The sequence below is a fragment of the Diospyros lotus genome, chromosome 6 (assembly GCF_014633365.1).
Source record: "Diospyros lotus cultivar Yz01 chromosome 6, ASM1463336v1, whole genome shotgun sequence".
NCBI classification, from domain to species: Eukaryota; Viridiplantae; Streptophyta; class Magnoliopsida; order Ericales; family Ebenaceae; genus Diospyros; species Diospyros lotus.
In genome coordinates, this window is record NC_068343.1 from 14,004,123 (window position 1) to 14,021,755 (window position 17,633).

Genomic DNA, 17,633 nt, shown 5'->3' on the forward strand with positions numbered 1-17,633 from the left:
GTGAAAGACTATGGGGCCATCAGCAAGCCCCTAACAGACCTTTTGAAGAAAGGGGGGATTCAATTGGGGTCCCTTGGCTGAAGAGGCCTTTAAGAAGCTAAAGGAGGCCATGAGTAGGGTGTCCTTCCTAGGGCTGCCCGACTTCACAAAACCTTTTGTTTTAGAAACTGATGCAAGTGGCATGGGCATTGGGGTGGTGTTGGTACAAGAAGGTCGGCCATTAGCATTTTTTAGCCAGGTCTTGAGCCCTGAGCATTTGGGACTTAGTATCTATGAAAAGGAATTTATAGCGGTGTTGATGGTTGTTGACAAGTGGAGGCATCATCTGGAAAGGGGCAGATTCATAATTAGGACCAATCATGAAAGCCTAAAGTTCATGTTACAACATAAACTACATACTCAGCTACAGATAGGCATGTCTAAACTAATGGACCTTGATTATACCATACAATATAGGAAAGGAAGGAAAAATGTCGTGGTTGATGCTCTATCTAGGCACCACGAGGAAGGGAGTACAACAACCATAACTCTGGTGGTTCCAGAGGTACCAAGAGGTGGTTGATAGCTATGAAGGAGATGAGAAGATAAAAGGGCTGCTGGAAAAGTTGTCTATGGGATCCACCAAGGTAGAAGGGTACACCCTAGTGGAAGTAATGCTGAGATATCAAGGAAGAGTGGTGATTGGGGATAAGTTCGAGCTCAGGGTAAAATCATGCAAGCCTTGCATGAGTCTCCCTTGGGAGGGCACTCAGGAGTACAAAACACTTACTTGAGAATGAGGTAGCTCTTCCACTAGCCAAGAATGAGAACGGAAGTTAAGAGGTTTGTGACAACCTGTGACACCTGCAAGAGGTGTAAGTCAGAAACGATAGCCTATCTAAGGCTATTACAACCACTGTCGATTCCCAGCCAAGCTTGGTCATATGTGTCCATGGATTTTGTGGAAGGGTTACCCAAATCAGAAGGAAAAAACAATTCTTTACAAAATTTGCTTATTTCATAGGGTTGACTCATCCTTATACTGCTCAAGAGGTTGCTAGGGCCTTCTTAGACTGAGTGGTTAAGCTACATGGGACTCCTAAGTACATTGTTTTCGACCGGGACAGAATTTTCACTAGCTTGATGTGACAGGAACTCATGAGGGCCTTAGGAGTAAAACTGAGCATGTCGACAACATACGATCCTCAATCAAATGGGCAGACTAAGCGAGTGAATCAAAGCTTGGAGACCTATCGAAGGTGCGATTGCCTCTTACAGCCTAAGGAGTGGCATCGGTGGTTATCTTTGCCTCAATGGTGGTATAACACCAGCCACCATTCCTCCATCAACATGTCCCCTTTCGAGGCCCTATTTGGATACAAACCCCCTATCCTACTAGCCATGTAAGGAGGCATTAAGGTAGCAACAGTGGATGACTATCTTCAGCGACGAAGAAGGGTATCGCAACAATTGAAGCATGAACTAGCAGCAGCTCAAAACCGAATAAAACAAACAATTGACAGGGGAAGGAGTGAGAGGGAGTTTGCTGTGGGGGATGAAGTTTACTTGAGACTGAGGTACCCACATTTAAAGTCAATTACTTAGGGAAAGGTAATCAAACTTAGTCCCAAGTATTTCGGGCCTTTTCCCATAGAAGCTAAGGTAGGAAGAGTGGCATACTGTCTAAGGCTACCAGTCGGGTCCCAAATCCACCCGGTATTTCATGCGTCTCTTCTAAAGAGTTCAGTGGGAGCACAACTGGTTGGCACTGCCTTACCCATACTTCCTAAAGAGACTAACAAGCAGGCAGAACCGGAGGCTATTATTGAAAGAAGGGTGATTTACAAGCATGGGGCTCCATTGATTCAAGTGTTGGTCAAATGACAAGATAGTTCGTCCGATTGCAGCACTTGAGAGTACCTCCCGGACCTCCTAAAGCAGTTTTTGAGAGCTGTCAGTCTCCTCAACATTTCTTGAGGACGAGAAACCTGCTAAGGGAGGGGGAAACGTCACGACAACCATTCATATTAGCGGTCATTTTAATTTTTTTGTTGTAATTTATAGCTATTTACTGTTGCATTTACTAGCTATTGTTGTAGTGTGTAGAGAGGTTGTTAGTTGTTTGTTAGCCATAGCTTGCCACGTGTAAAGGGACCTGAATAAGACAAATTATATTGTTACAACCGTTGGGCAGGAAGGAATCCCTTGTGGCAGCGCCTACCCTACCGAGTATATCACCTTCCAAGTCTCTCTTGGAAAGGTATCTGAATGAATACTAGATTTCTAAATCCTCTCTCTCTCTCTCTCTCTAAATTCTTCTAACCATCTCCCTTTCTTCTCTCCGTTCTTAAGCGAACTCGATTGAATCTCCTAATTCTCATTGAATTCGGAGTGTTGTCACCCATTTTTGTGACATTGGGGGACACAAGGCATCATGGAAATGCATTGCCTACTACTACTAGGTGAGGCTCTTTTAGTTAAATGCTAACTAGGTAGTGCCTTTGATCAAGTATCAAGCGCCGCAAGCCCTTGCCTAGGTATAACAAATAAATACCAAAAAAGAAAAAAAAAAAAAAGAAGAAAATGAAGGGTCATCTGCACAAGATAGGCAAAAGGTCTCTTGAGTGTAATAGGAAGAGTAAAAAAATGAGGAAATGAAAGAAAAACAAAGAAAACACACACAAACACGCCTAGCTCCTCTATTTACCATTTTTGTTGCTTTCGATAGCTCTAATCGAATTAATCTCTTAGATCAGAGGGAGGCAACGTCAAGAGCAATTGCTAGAGGTTTGACAAAGTCGTCACATGCCGAGAACCCTTGGTACATGATGGTGCATCACTGACTCTTCCCGCAATTGCTCATCATTAGCAAGAACACCCATGACAGGCAAACCTTCAGTGGCCACACCTTCTCTACTATTGCTCTTTAGGTCGACCTATTGTTGTGGTAATGCTTGAGTGCAGTTTTCACTACTTTCCCTCTTTTTGCTGCAAGCTTCTTTGTTTCTTTTTTGAGACTTTGTTTCTTTCAAAGCATTGTATGTTATTGAATATTGACGTTGCTTTGTAGTCACTATTACATAGTTATTCAGTTAGTATTAACTTTTCAAAGTCACTATTGCTCTTGCTCACTGTTGCACTCACTGTTTTATTAACTTTTCAAGTGTTGTTGCATATCTCCTTTGAATATTCAATATTGTTTGTCACTTGTGAGTTAGTACTTAATAATATTATATAACTTTATATAAATTATAATCACTTATATTTGTGTATTAATATAAAAGTGATAAGAGTACTTTGGATGTTTTATTATTATATGCACTATCTAATTGACTTCTTCATATTAAATACATTTTTTATTATTATTTGTTAATTTAACACCTCACTTCTGTTAGGCGAGCACTTTTTTATTGCCTGGTGCCTCAGGTGATATAACATCATAGGTGCCTTTCTCCCTTGACTACCTTGATTGATGCAATGGGCTTAGCTCATTTTTCACTATACTTGAGCAATGTGACACATCAAGAAGAGGGTTACGCCCCAACAATTTACTCATTTGTCTAGAATTTATGTTGCTCAACTTCAATTAATTTTATGTTACTTACCAGTTGCCTAACACAATCTTCTTCCTTTGTCGACCATGTGAATTGATAATAACACAAAGCCTGGAAGACTATATGAGTTTCCAGGTGCACCATTGAAGTCTTGATATATAATATATAAAACAATGTTCATAGTCATAGCTTTTGGAACTCAACATTCTTAAAAATCAAAAAGTTAAAAGGAATGTGTATTAATAAATACAAACCAGTGTATTTAATTGTGTAATTAATTTTTCTTTCCTTTTTTTACTTACAATATCATGTGCAACCATACAAGAAAATAAAAAATTAAAAAAAAAAGTATTCCTAACAAAGTTGAAGTAGATCCTATTGAATATAAGATGTGAGAGGCATGATCAAGATGATTTTGTCCTATGAGAAGACCAATGAAGCCTCATGTGAGAAGAATTGATGGAATGAAACACGCAGCTAGTAAAAGAGGTAGCAGAAGACTAAAAAAGTGTGATAAAGACTTGGTACACTATGAAACACGAATATAGGGACGCAAGACACAAGAAATGAGGATGCAACATTTTTCAAAACTGGACACAACACAATTGGGATGCATTAATTAATATATTAAATTTTTATATTTCTAATGGCATAATAAAATATTAAAACCATATTGCAAACACATAAATATGCATTTAAAATTTATAAAATTGATAAATCTAATATAAAATAATATAATAAAAATAAAAAAAAAATATATTCACAAGACATAAAGTTAAGAGAACTCCAATAACGCACACCTCAAACATAATATGTTAGAAGGTTGTCTCGAGAAATCCAGAATATTTGCAGTAAGGATGCATCAGATTTTAGGAAGTATAGATAGGCGGTTTTCAGCTTTATAAATAGATTTAAGTTGGGGGGCAAAATCGAAAATGTCTATACCAGTTATAAGTTCCTAGAAGTTAACGCCCTATTTTCTATAAATAGGACAACAGTCTAGGCATAGGGATGCATTATCCATTCTCACGAGAAAGTCAAGAGAGAAAAGATTGTGTGTGTTAGAATAGTCGTTGTAATCTTAAAGGCTTGTAATCGTGAGGGTTGTACTGATCATTTTGATAATCACACGAGGCTTCTCTCGAGAGGTTTTAGAGGTTGGATGTAGGGCCAATTCAATTGGCTTGAACCAAGATAAATCTATTGTCTCATGTGGTTTGTGTATTTCTTTCTTGTTCAATTTTATGTCTTCAAATTTCTGTTCTTTATTACATGTTTGTGTTGTGGTTTGTTGGCCGATGAGTTGAGAGTGATTGAGAGTGTGTTGGGCAGTGTTTGATTGGTTTTTTGGGTGTGTTTAAAGGCAGCCAGTGCTCTCAATTTATAACATAATAAAATAATATATATTATGTATCAAGTTATTATCAAGTATCATAAAAGAATCCAATCAAATCAATTTAATATATCATACGCATACAAAAACCAAAGTCGTTGCAACACACAGGGGATGCTTACAATAGAAACTAAAAGGCCAAAAGTTGCTCAAAAATTCCAGTGAGGTCTAGGTTCCAATCACTGCATCAACATCACCCAAAACCCACTCACAAGAAACTCATCCAACTCCTATTGCTACTTGTCAAAATTGCCGTTTGTCAGCATCAATAGTACAATCCACCATTATTGCCAGCCAGTCACAACCCACAGTCTAGAGGCTCTAGTTGCCTCGTCTTCAACCCTTGCCCTTCACAATACAGTTGAAAATCACAGATAAAACGGACAAAAGGGTGAAAAGTTTGGAAATTGAAGAATCGTGAAGTTTGAAAATTAAAGAGGCATGCAAAATCCAGGTTTAGAAACAAACTAATCCTAAATGTATTTCTCTAACATATCCGCTGAGGGGACAAGCGTTATCTTGCGTGTGTCCCCTCACAACTCCGCTTTACAAATACCAAAAACATGTCTAGCATGCCACATGGACGTGTTCAACATGTGTCACCATGTCCGATACATTGGCGACAACGGTATGACACCCTCCAAGCCATGTGTATGCTTCACGATTTGTATGTTGTACAATATCATTCTAATAAGTGACGGATATACATGATCCCAAATAAGCGCCTACTAAAGTGTTTACTTATAAAAATAAAATAAAAATAGAATGTGGTTGGACAAGAGTTAGACACTTGAAAGTGTCCTCTGAATATTAACGCTAATATCCAACAAAATACGCATCTTTCTTAGTTTCCATACTTCTCAAATACCATTACCTTAAACCTACATTTTACATAGCATAAACAAGAAAATGAAGCAAGCATTTTTAATTACTTTAACGCAATATAAATAGAAGATATTAATTCTTTTGCAATGCTGGAAACAGGAAGTATTTACCAAGAAACGAACTTATACATCATCACAAAATTAAACCAGATCTTCTGATTAAGTGGTTCTAGGTTACAACCTTTAGTAACAAATAAGTCTATCTTTATTATGATATTCTCTAGTAACATCCTTGCATGGAAACTAATAATCAAGTCTAAAGATATAGTTAAATTACTATCTCGACTTGGGAGCTTCCATTAAGCTTGATAGCATAGTGATTGGTAGGCAGTCTCAAGACATGAGCTACCATCAGTTCCATTAAAGCCCCCCACCTCTTCCATCACATGCAATGATTGGAGGAAGGCAACACGCAGTTAACCTGTCATCATGGGGCAAAATAATATGAAGCATAGTCTCTTTCCACTAATATTTCTTAAGGATGCAAATGAAAACACAGGTGAACCAAGTCAATAGCCACAAAACCATAACTCCAAGTAAACTGAGAAAACAAACAATCCAAGAGTGTGCTTTTTCCTCTTCATGTCTTGCCTCCATTTCTAAACCCCAACCTTACCCTTCCCTTTTCTCCACTTCCACTTCCCTATTACCTGCTCCTCTTGCTAAAGATCCAATCTCTTTTGTCTCAGCTGGAACATCAAAAGTGTCACAACCCTACAGTTTACTAGGGTTTGAATAGGAAATTTAGAAGAAGAAAGAACAGAATTGGAGGGAGAAAGGAACAAATAGAGTGAGGAAAGGAAGAAAGAGAGAACAAGAGGGAATGAGAGAGAGAACAAGAGAGAGCAGAAATGAGAGAAAAGAATTCTTTATTATTCTCCAAATGATACTTCCTTACTGCTGTGTAGGTCCCTTTATAGAGCCTCTAGTACAATCAACCACCTAACTAACATAACAGCCAAACCACTAGCTGTTTATACAGTTTCAGATAGTTAGCCCCCAACGGCTCATACAAGGTAAATGCCAATCAATTACAATCCTACCCTAGGGTCGTGACAAATCCCCACCCCTTCAAACAATTCTTTGTTCCACTGCTGCCTCAGCCATTCCTTCAAATACTTCAGTCAGTATAGAATGTAGCCGTTATTCCTCCCCAATGATCACCTTGCACTCACCGGTTTCTTCATGAGAGACATCCTCCTCTTCTTCTTCCTTTTCCCCTTCCATATTCATCAGCTACCTCTTACATTGATGTTCGAGGCTAAATTTGTCTCCACACCTAAAGCATAGCCCTAGTTGTCTCTTTTGCTCTATCAGAATACCCTTCATGCCATTATTATAGGGTTGTGCTTTGGCTGCCTCTTGATTAGGCCCTGCAAACAAAAGCCTAGAGTTACCACCTCTGTGCTGCCCAGCCAATAAACTCGGCTCGTAGGGAACATTACGCTTCTTGAAAATGGCCTCTGAGGTCATTTCTTGCAGCCTAGCTTTTTTAGCAACTTACTTCACAGACATAGGGGTCATCATCTTCACCATGGGCTGCAATTCCTCCCTCAATCCGCTAATAAAGACTGATACCAAATACTGCTCTGTAAGTCCTGGTTGCACCATGCTCACAATAGATCTCAACTCCTCAAATCGAGCTTGGTACTCAACCACAATCCCCTCTTGCTTTAACTTACTGAATTCTTCAACTACATCAGCCATGTTTTCCTCCCCAAAGCAATCACATAACCCATCATCAAATTCTGCCCAGCTTCCATGCATTCCTTCGTCTTGGACCCATCCTTGATACCAAGAATCTGCTTCTTCATTCAAATAGCCCGACGCCAAGTTTATCTTTTAATCTTCAGGGATCTGGGGGAATTGGAAAAATCTTTCGCACCTTTGTACCCACCATCGTGGTTTCTTTCCTTCAAACATCGGAATCTCCAATCTTGGCATTGGAAAATGGGTCTAAGTCAACTCTTGTTGATTCCTCCCCGAAACTTCTTGAGTTGCAGTTTGATCTACTGCATCAAGAATTCCTTGTGTGCCCGAAGGATTGCCCTGGTGTGGCAAAATCGAGTCAAAGGCCTGTCTTGGGGGATATTCCTGCGGCAACCGGAATTGGGGTAGGGAATACAACATGCTTAGCATACTATCGATCCTTCGTCCCTGAAATTCCACCGTTTCTTGGCACCGCTTCATCACTTCTTGTTACTTCTCCAATGCTTCTTAGTGCTTCTTCGTGGCCATTGGCATGGCTTCTTCATAGCTTCTTTCCATTCAGCCAAGTCCTCCCGCGTTTGGCATATGGTTTCTTGGGTGTGGATCACCCCAAACTCCATGGATTCTAACATGATCTCCAGCTGCTTCAAGCGTGTTCCCTCGGCCATGGCACCTTGATCTCCAAACGCACTGAAAATTCCAAAATTTGCTATCATGAGACTACCTCTTGCTTCACCTTCTACTTCCGACCCCCAAGATCGTCCGGCTTTGCTTGGGTCTTCTTACCCAATCACCGATCCTCCTGAAATCGTAGAATCTTGAATTCATCGACTCTGTAATTTCCGTAATCACCGGAATTCACTACTTCTTGAGTCGACACCGTGACTCGTTCAATTTCGCACCCAAGAACGTCTGACTTTGCTTGTCACACACTCTACTGCGACTTCAATTCCAAGTCGTTGTCTGCAAAATTAGCTTTGTTGGCCTACTTCTTGTGACTCAGTCACTTCCGACACTGCTAGTTTTGTGTCAAATCAAACCCTCAATTCACTGCTTAAGGTTTATGCCCAAATTGAAAAATTCACAACCAAGGATTGTCTGGCTCTGATACCACTTGTCACAACCCTAAGGTTTACTAGGGTATGAATAGGAAATTTAGAAGAAGAAAGAACAGAATTGGAGGGAGAAAGGAACAAATAGAGTGATGAAAGGAAGAAAGGGAGAACGAGAGGGAATGAGAGAGAGAAGCAGAAATGAGAGAAAAGAATTCTTTATTATTCTCCAAATGATACTTCCTTACCACTAGTAGGTCTCTTTATAGAACCTCTAGTACAATCAACCATCTAACTAACATAACAGCCAAACCACTAGTTGTTTATATAGTTTCAAATAGTTAGACCCCAACGACTCATACAAGGTAAATGCCAATCAATTACAATCTTATCCTAGGGTCGTGGCAAAAAGGACCACACAACAAGGCAAGAGGGTGTTTGCCCCCTTCATATATCCACACATATAGGCCAAAGACAACTTTCAAATCAATGTCACATATATAGGCCATTTGCCCAAATCTTTTGGTTTTTGTCCATCTCATTTTTTATGGCAAAGGGACATCATAAGATAATTTTGGAAACCCAAGTAACTAAGAGGCAATGAGACAACACTCTCAAAAGAAGATGAAAAGTAACTTCACAACTAACATTGAAACTAGAATCTAGTTGTAATACAACAACGAAAGGGCATCCCTAATGCACCAGGCTCCCTTCTTTCCATGGGGTTATTTTTGCAATAGCCATACCCTTGTTGTTTTGCAAAGTGATTGTTTTCACAACTTGTACCCATAACCTTCTAGTCATAAAGGGGCAACAATTTGCACGTGCTACTATTGCTACAATGAAATTTTAGAGAGTGCAAGAGGTTTCCTGTACTTGGAACTTGAATGATAACATGAAAGGCAAAATGGTTCTCAAAAGTAATAGAATATTTGCAGTCAATAAGTAGTTGAATGGCATGATAACTGGCATGTAAGACAGGGAAGCTCATATAGTTAATGGCTAAAGTAATTCAACATAGATATTTTCTTTGGATGTTCTGTTAAGTACCCTTAAATATAATAAGAACATAAATTGCCATTGCCTAGTTCATGAACATGGAGAAGGGGGAAAAAGGCCGCTTTCTTTTAGCTAAGGTGAGGAACTACTATTTTGAATATAGGTTCTCCTTCATTGGGCAGATATCTTAGAAGCAACCAATACTTGACTAAAAATTGAAAAAATGCTATTTTCAAATGAACCCAACAGGCAAATGGGAGTGTCTCAAAATAAAATCAATAAACCCCGCCCAACCAGTTCTTGATAAGAAAAGGCAATCAAAGATCATGAATATACCTCATCATCCTTGAGATAGGGTTCAACCCAATTCCATAATGTCTTTGGATCCGCAGCATATCTCAAGTAAAGAAACCCAACCTGCATGGATAAATTGGTTCACTGTAGCCAGTGGGAAGGCAAAAATGAAATAACAAACAGAACCAAGGAGGAGTAATTGCGACAATGATGAATGGTAAGATAAGACCTTATTTCAATCCATATTTGCACATATAATTACAAAATTTTCACCACAAGAGAAACTAGAGATCCAGAAAAGACAAAAGGAAATGGAAATATATGTGGTTACATCCCTCTGAACATCTTTAAGTCCAAAACATGAAAAACACAAGACAAAAATGAAATAGCAAATGCACCAGGAAGGAGTAATTGTGACAATGATGAATGGTAACATAATGATCTTATTTCATTCCATATTTGCACACATAATTACGAAATTTTCCACAAAAGAGAAACGGATCCCAGAAAAGGCAAAGGAAATGGAAATATACAGGGTTACATCCTTCTAAACATTCATTAAGGCCACAACATGACAAACAACATAAAAAAAAAAAAAAAAGAATCACTATTGTGTCATGACCCAATGAGCAATAAAGGGGCAATATTGTAATAGGGTTACAATAGTTTGTTGGGAGATATTTTGCAATCTGTTAGGAGAACATGGGTGTTGTTATGAGTTAGCAGCCAGCTACACCTATAACAGGGCTACTTGTAAGAAGATGGGAAGTTATGTGAAATAAGATTGAAATCCTTTCCTTCTAATTCTCTCTATCCCTCTCTCGGTTCTCTCTGATTTCTCCCTCCCTTTCTGCTAGTTTCTCTCCTTCCCTCAAATTCTCTCATTCTAATTTCTCCCCTAATTCTAGTCTCAACCCTAGGTAACCCTAGGAATGTGACATATTGTTGTTCCATCATTAAGAAGCTATAATAACAAAGCCTCTTTGGATATATATTACTTTTTACATTCTTGAAGCGGAAAGAAAATGTTTACATATATTTTCACCAACCAAATATTCTACCCAGTTCAAGCAACAGTGTGATGTCTTATTTACTTAAAATTATGAGCTAAAAGCCGGGAATATGAATGGCATAGCAATCACTATTATTCATTCATAAAGGTAAATTTCCAGTAAAAAAATAATTAAGCATCACATGAAGAGGTGCTACTCACTGCTCTTATGTAAGGAGAATCTGGATGCTTTAACAGGCCATGCATTTGCTTGACAGTTAGCTTCATAGTGAAAAACTTATAGAGTAGACAAAATGCCGTTGAAGGGCCTCGACAGTTTCCCGTCATCCATGGCTCTACGTGATCAACTTGATTGTAAATCTCATCTATCACTTCATGGTAAGTTTTCAGTCGGTAAAGCTCTTTGAAATAATCAGACGAAAGGATGTTCATGCAAAGAACCTTCTCCAAAAGCTGATCAATTGGTTTCCCCGAAGTTTGTATCTCCATAATGGGTCATCAAACAGAAGTTCTTGGACTCCAGTAACTGCAATCTGTGAGAAGAATAGTGTTTAAAGGGTCTGAGCTCATTTCTATAGCAATATAGATGAATCCGCCACAAAAAGAAACCGAAAAACAAGTACCTTCAACGTAAGTCAAAATATCTATACCCGGTCTAATAAATCAGAAAATACAGAACAAAGGCACATACATTTTTCTTCTGCCGTCAGAAACCAAGAACAAAAAAGAATCCAAAATCCCTTGGTAACCAGGACTTCAAAAGATGGAGAGAAACAAAATTCAAACTTGGGGCGAAGTATGCAAAAGAAACAGCTATGAAAACACAATTGGGGGGAGCGGGGGAGAGGAATGAACAAATCCACATAAGAGCAAACGATTACCTATCCATAAGCATATACATGTGTATGTCCGAACAAATTATCGAAGTTGAACAACATTGAAATTGAAGAACAAAAAGTAGAAGAAACGCTTTATGCACGTACAATCGGATCCCTAGCATTACGAAATTCAAAAATAGTGACCTCTCAATCAGTGGAATAAATTGAGCAGAAACAGAAATTGACTTGATATAGCAGCAGAATTAGGGCTTCTTACTCTCTTGATTCGTCAATCAAAGCCACAGAGAAAGAGGGGAGAAGAGGACGGAAGCAAGCGAGCGAATAGAAATGGAAGCTCGAACCAGGCCAGGACTCTATATGTGACGAAACGAAAGCCGAGAGGTATGATGCCCTAGAATGCTTGTCATCATGCTATCTTAAGGCCTAAGACTACAGGCCGTAGTGGACTTTTGGTCATGCAGCCCAACTCTCGGCCCAAATAACCAAAAAGTACTTAGTTCACATAAGGTTTTTTTTTTTTTTTCTTTGATAGTAACAAAACAATTTTCGTTTTTAAAGAAAATAAGGCTGATAAAATAAAAATATTGAATTTCCCTAAATATGTTCTAAAATCTCTTCTTGGTTGCAAACTAATTGGCTTAAAAATAAATTCACAAATCTTAATTTTTAATTAATGAATACACTTCTTATCTTAAAGTCTCTTCTTAATTGTTTGTAAATTATTTAGTCCAAAATATTTATAAGAGACATTATTCTGAATTCGAAATGAAGGACATCCAAAATGGGAGGTTTAAATTTTGTGTGAAAGGGAAAAATTACTTTTTTATCTTTACATAAAAATTTGCACGATGTTCACACAAAAATGTAATACGCCTATTGCAATAAATTTTGACCTTTCTTTTATTGTTTGTACTAGTATTCTATTATTCTTTTGATTTTAATTTTCATAAATCAGTTTTGTCTCCTAAAGTATATCATTTATTGGTTATATTGATTTGCCTAAAAAAATTAAATTTAGGGCTGAAAATTTTGTTTATTCAGGGGTACCAATTTATATATTTTTAATTAAATTTATGGTACCACTAAAATAGTATAGACCAATTAAGCATTAAGAAGACAATTTGAAATAAGACAACCTTCCTTATCCCCACCTAGTTCCCTATTATATCACTTCTCTTGCATCTCCTCCTTAATAAAGAAGTGTTTGTTAATTAAGATATAGACAACAAATATAAAAATATAAAAGTATTATAGATTTTTATCATTTTCAATATATTTGTTAAATTTATTTGACGACCCTTAGAAAATATGTCACATGATTTATTATCTAACATTTTTCAGATATACTTATATTATACATATTTCTCGCACCACTTCTTATGGGCTAGACTTAGTTCAATAGGCCAGCCCAATTGCCTAAAGTCCAGTAAGCACAGCCGAGTTGGTCAGGGCAAGCTCGTACATTGTTGAAATCATAGTTCAGATCCTGGAACCAAGCAAGCTCTTAGCGATATACCCAACGAGTTTCTAACAATACTTCTAACTCGTTGATCTAACCGTTCAGCTTGCCGGTCAAACCATTCAGCTCGTATAACAACATTGCAGCTAAATAACTTGAAAAAATGGACCCACCTACTTTATTTGATGCAAATCGGATCCCTAGTAATACGGAGTCCCACTCCTAATTTTATGGAGATGATAAGGACATCTTGTCCCCCATAATATCATTTATACACTTTTGTATCTTATGTAATTGTAAACACTCCTCACTATAAATAGGGGTCAATAACACCATTGTGGAGGGAGATAACAACTATAATAACATATTGTTACTTTGCCGGAATACTTAGAAAGTAGTCGTAAAGTAGGTATCGTTCTGCCCGAATCACGTAAAAACCTCCTACGTACTTTCTATTTCGTTCCTCTTCCTTACATTTGGGCTTATTTACTCATTGTGGGCTTACAAATCACGATCGGCTAATTTTGAACGCCGACAACTTATCTCTCTCCCTCTCAAAATAAGTATATCATAGACCTTACAGATAAAAATAATAATGTATATATTTTTTAATGCATTCTAAAAATTTGAATAAACAATATAATAAAAATTTTGAAATGTTTTCTAACATTATCTTGATCATTACATATCTTAATTAAGAAAGCATTTTAGTCTTATCTTGATACAATTTTATCCTATTTATTTTAACAAACGCTATCTAAAGGGTAAGAATCCCATTCTTCTTGAGAATAATTTAATAATTATTTTATTATTAAAAATAAATTAATGATATTTAACTAGCCACCATTTGTAATTTTTTATTTATTTTGTTTTTTGTAGCAAAATGGAGAAAGAAATGATATTTTAGGAAACCAATTACAATTAATTGCAGAGGAGAGTAATGCACAGCCATAGCCATGAAATTCAAGGGAAATATATGTTATTTTTTAAGACATAAGGATGATGAGTATAATTTAAAAAAATCTCAAGGATTTATCAAAAATTAAAATAAACAAGAATTATAGCATAATTAAATCCATCAAAGATTTTTCTTATTAATTAAGAACAACAAAATATAACAAAATTCTCCAATTAAAATCCATGATAAATAACTTATCCAATACAAAACGTTTTGAACCTTACTTCCTCCACAATAACCACAGGTTGAACTCAATTTTGTTTACATGTTCATAATACATTATATAATATGAAAAATAATTTATATAAATATAGTTTAATTTTTTAATTTATACATATGATGGAGTAAGGGTGGGACAGGGCAAACCAGAGTCGAGAGAGAATGATATATAAATTTTATTATTCCTTGTCCTTAATAAGAAAAATTGAGGATTATCTTACCCCACTCTCATATTATTCTTTATTAGTTGGGGACTTTTGTCATCAATACTCATTTTAATAAAAATCTCGATACTCGCGCCATCGATTACATCAGGAAAAATAAATCGCAAGTTGGGCATTTGACTCTTGCACATAACGAGAATCAAACTCGCAATCTACTAAATTGACACTATCATAGTGTTCATCCTACCACTCGAGCTATGCCATGGGAGCTTAGTTTAATCAATATTTATTTCATGGGCATCTCTATTTTTATCATTATTAGGTATAATCAATTAAAATAAAAAGACAACACAAATAACACCACCCCCAAAAAGAGGCTTAAATGCATATTTTTTATTGACACAATAAAACAAGTACTGATCTCACATCTCTAACTACATGTAGCGTTCCTAATTATGAAGCTGCTGCTCAACTATTACATTTTAACACTCATCCATCTATACATTGACTGATTTTTACAACATACGCAAAGCGACAAAAGAAGAGAGCAAAAAGAAAAGGCCCAAAATTAAGGGAAAAGATAAAAAGGTACTGAAATATAGGAACACCCATGAAGACTCTTATTCGTAAGCACGAACGATCATCAGTTAGCTAGAAGCTTCCAATATTCTGCTGAAAAATGTAAGGAAATTAACTGCAAGAGATGGAGCTTGAGCATTTGGTACCCACAATGTGGAAACTTGGCTCTCTGGGGACTGTTAATGGCCTACTTGATCTGCAAAACGAAAGAAAATGAGCAACTAGTAGTACTAATATATAGTTAAATTGGGCACTGGAGATATAGAATGACTTGTTCTATTAAGCCTGCTAATTCTGTGATATTGAGTGACAAACAGTATGTTAATTAAAATGTCAGAAACAAGAGTTAGAGCTACCTTTGAGGAAAGAAGGGTCTATCGAAAAACGGCATCAATTGAGCTCTGGGAATCATCTCCTTTCTCAGCATCCTGACCTCTTCTTCCTCAATCATCTGCCTCATGTTACATTAGAGTGTGTGCTTTGACAAAATAAGATCAGAATTAATTTAACTATACAGTTTAATTTCACAATAATGAATTTACCTTCTGCAGCTTCTCTACTTGCCTTTTGTGCTGCTCCATGAGATACAGTTTGGTTGCAACCTGCATTTAGCATGTTCATTGGCTTAGAGAAGGATTGGATTGAGGTCAATTAATTCACTATAAAATTAATGTGAAGGGCTTAGAAGATTTTACACAACCGTGTAATTGAAGAGGGCTCTTCTGGCAGCTCTTTGCTCTGTATGGAGTTTGATTTCCTGTGGCTTCTTAGTGTTCTCTTTGGCAGCTACCGGAAGCTTTTGGGTAACCTGCAGGTGGGTTTTCTTAATTATAACAAGTCTCTAATCTGTTTTGGAGGGAGCGAGAGAAATAGATAATAAGATCACCTTGAGTTTGTCGCCTTGTCGCTCTTTCAGCTCATCTCTGGACTGTGAAGGAATCCCACCAGAAGCATCAATTTTAGTTAAAACTACTCTTCCCGATTAGCCATAGCTCGGTACTTTTTAAGTATAGAAGCTGCTAGCTAGGATAAACTAACAGTAGCTGGAGCAAGTACAGAAAGATCAACACAAAATAAAATCGATCTGTTGATCTCTTTGATACTAGAAAAGCTAGGGTGCATGGAATGAGAAACCGAATTACCTGAACTGTGGGGTACACGCAATTCCCTTAGAACTTGCATTTATTTTTCTCATTGCATCTTCATAACATTTTAATAAAAAAGCTTCAAAAATATTTTGAGAAATACAACGAGTGCCGCTCAAATTGCTTATTTTTGTTTCTTTTCTTTGGGCGCCTTTGGTAGCGCGAAAAAGGTCATATTTCTCACATCACAAGGGGAATGACATGATGATGACTAGAGTAGCCACCATTGACATTGAGCTCATAGTTGTCTGTAGTGTGGTTAATCAAGTTTTATGTAAATTAAGAAGTTGATCAGAAAATAATTAATGAAACAACTCTACATGTATTTTCCTACCCAAGATTGGCTTTTGGTGGCCTGTTGAACTTGAGGCTGAACATATCTCACCACGCCTTTCCTGGGAGGCGACTGAACAGCAGACTGTGGCTTCACAAACTTAAAATGCACAACAACAGAGCAAAACCAAGGTTAGAAACCTTGCTTTATTCATTTACAATAGAAAGCAAATTATAGGAAGTAGTAATTAAGCATTAATTAATATTGTTAACCTTTTGTGCAGGCTTGGACCTTGGGATCTCCATGTCAAGTTGAAAACCTGAATGAGCACTCAGCACTGAAGTAGTGAAATTCTTGTCCGTGTATTGAACAAAAGGGATGGTCTCTGAAGATATATATATATTAGTGAACGAGAGTGTGAGTTTACAATAAGTTATTGTTGCTACATCGCCAGCATGTTCAGGAAGTTGCATGCTCTCTTGCACCAAACTTTCTGATTAAACCTCCCTCTCATGACATGCATTTTCACAGCCAATCGTTGCACTCTCAAGTTACTTCAAATTCCCTCCTTCTTTGATTTAATTTAGGGCAATGCAAATTAATCAAGGCTCCTGGTGGCTTGTCAAGATTATCGTTTTCCCACAAAAGCAAACAAAGAAAAAGGGATTGGTTCTCAAAGCAATGCCATCAGAGGAGGACACTGATTAATTGCTCAAGTTGGCTTAATCATGGGGTTAATTACCATCCAAAGATTGCACGGATTCATTTCAAGTTGGTTGTTTGATTCAAACATGTTGCTGGATCTCACTAATTATTATATTACAAGATTTTCTGTGAATAATTGTCAAAAGCATCTTAACACTGTCGTTTAAGTAGGGGCACTTGCAATTATAAGGCTGCTGGTAGCTTGTCAAGATTGCCATTTTCGCACAAAAAAAGCAAACAAAGGAAAAAGGGATTGGTTTTCTATGCAATGCCATGAGAGGACACTAATTAAGTGCCCGAATTTGCTTAATCTTGGAGTCAATTGTTAATACTGCAATTAATCTTCGACTTAAGTAATTCAAAGATTGCATGAATTAATTTCAAGTTGGTTGTTTTGTTAGAACTCACGTTTCA

General features: G+C 37.2%; 2 protein-coding genes across 14 annotated transcripts in view; both read right to left on the reverse strand.

Moving 5' to 3' along the window:
- The window catches only part of LOC127803328 (pre-mRNA splicing factor SR-like 1), a 36,913-nt gene extending 24,799 nt beyond the window's left edge, over positions 1-12,114 (reverse strand). For 2 of the 10 annotated variants that reach the window (XR_008023498.1, XM_052339465.1), the window contains exons 1-3: positions 11,973-12,114; positions 11,079-11,410; positions 9,908-9,988 (exon numbers count right to left, since the gene is read on the reverse strand). Coding sequence is in view for 6 of the 10 variants with exons in the window: in XM_052339465.1 (XP_052195425.1) it covers positions 9,908-9,988; positions 11,079-11,366 (369 nt within the window). In the remaining 4 variants the exon portion in view is untranslated. Of the gene's footprint in view, positions 1-5,906; positions 6,232-9,907; positions 9,989-11,078; positions 11,411-11,758; positions 11,871-11,972 lie in introns of those variants that run through there. The other 8 variants (XR_008023497.1, XM_052339464.1, XM_052339473.1 and 5 more) reach the window with 7 other exon arrangements.
- LOC127803331 (microtubule-destabilizing protein 60) overlaps positions 1-16,871 on the reverse strand; it is an 18,660-nt gene extending 1,789 nt beyond the window's left edge. Inside the window, exons 1-7 of one of the 4 annotated variants that reach the window (XM_052339475.1) lie at positions 16,787-16,871; positions 16,575-16,673; positions 15,982-16,023; positions 15,796-15,903; positions 15,638-15,697; positions 15,452-15,546; positions 14,872-15,291 (exon numbers count right to left, since the gene is read on the reverse strand). In XM_052339475.1, coding sequence (XP_052195435.1) covers positions 15,207-15,291; positions 15,452-15,546; positions 15,638-15,697; positions 15,796-15,903; positions 15,982-16,023; positions 16,575-16,673; positions 16,787-16,819 — 522 coding nt within the window. In that variant the 5' untranslated portion in view covers positions 16,820-16,871 and the 3' untranslated portion in view covers positions 14,872-15,206. Of the gene's footprint in view, positions 1-14,871; positions 15,292-15,451; positions 15,547-15,637; positions 15,698-15,795; positions 15,904-15,981; positions 16,024-16,574; positions 16,674-16,786 lie in introns of those variants that run through there. The other 3 variants (XM_052339477.1, XM_052339478.1, XM_052339476.1) reach the window with 3 other exon arrangements.
- Positions 16,872-17,633: the final 762 nt, after the last annotated feature.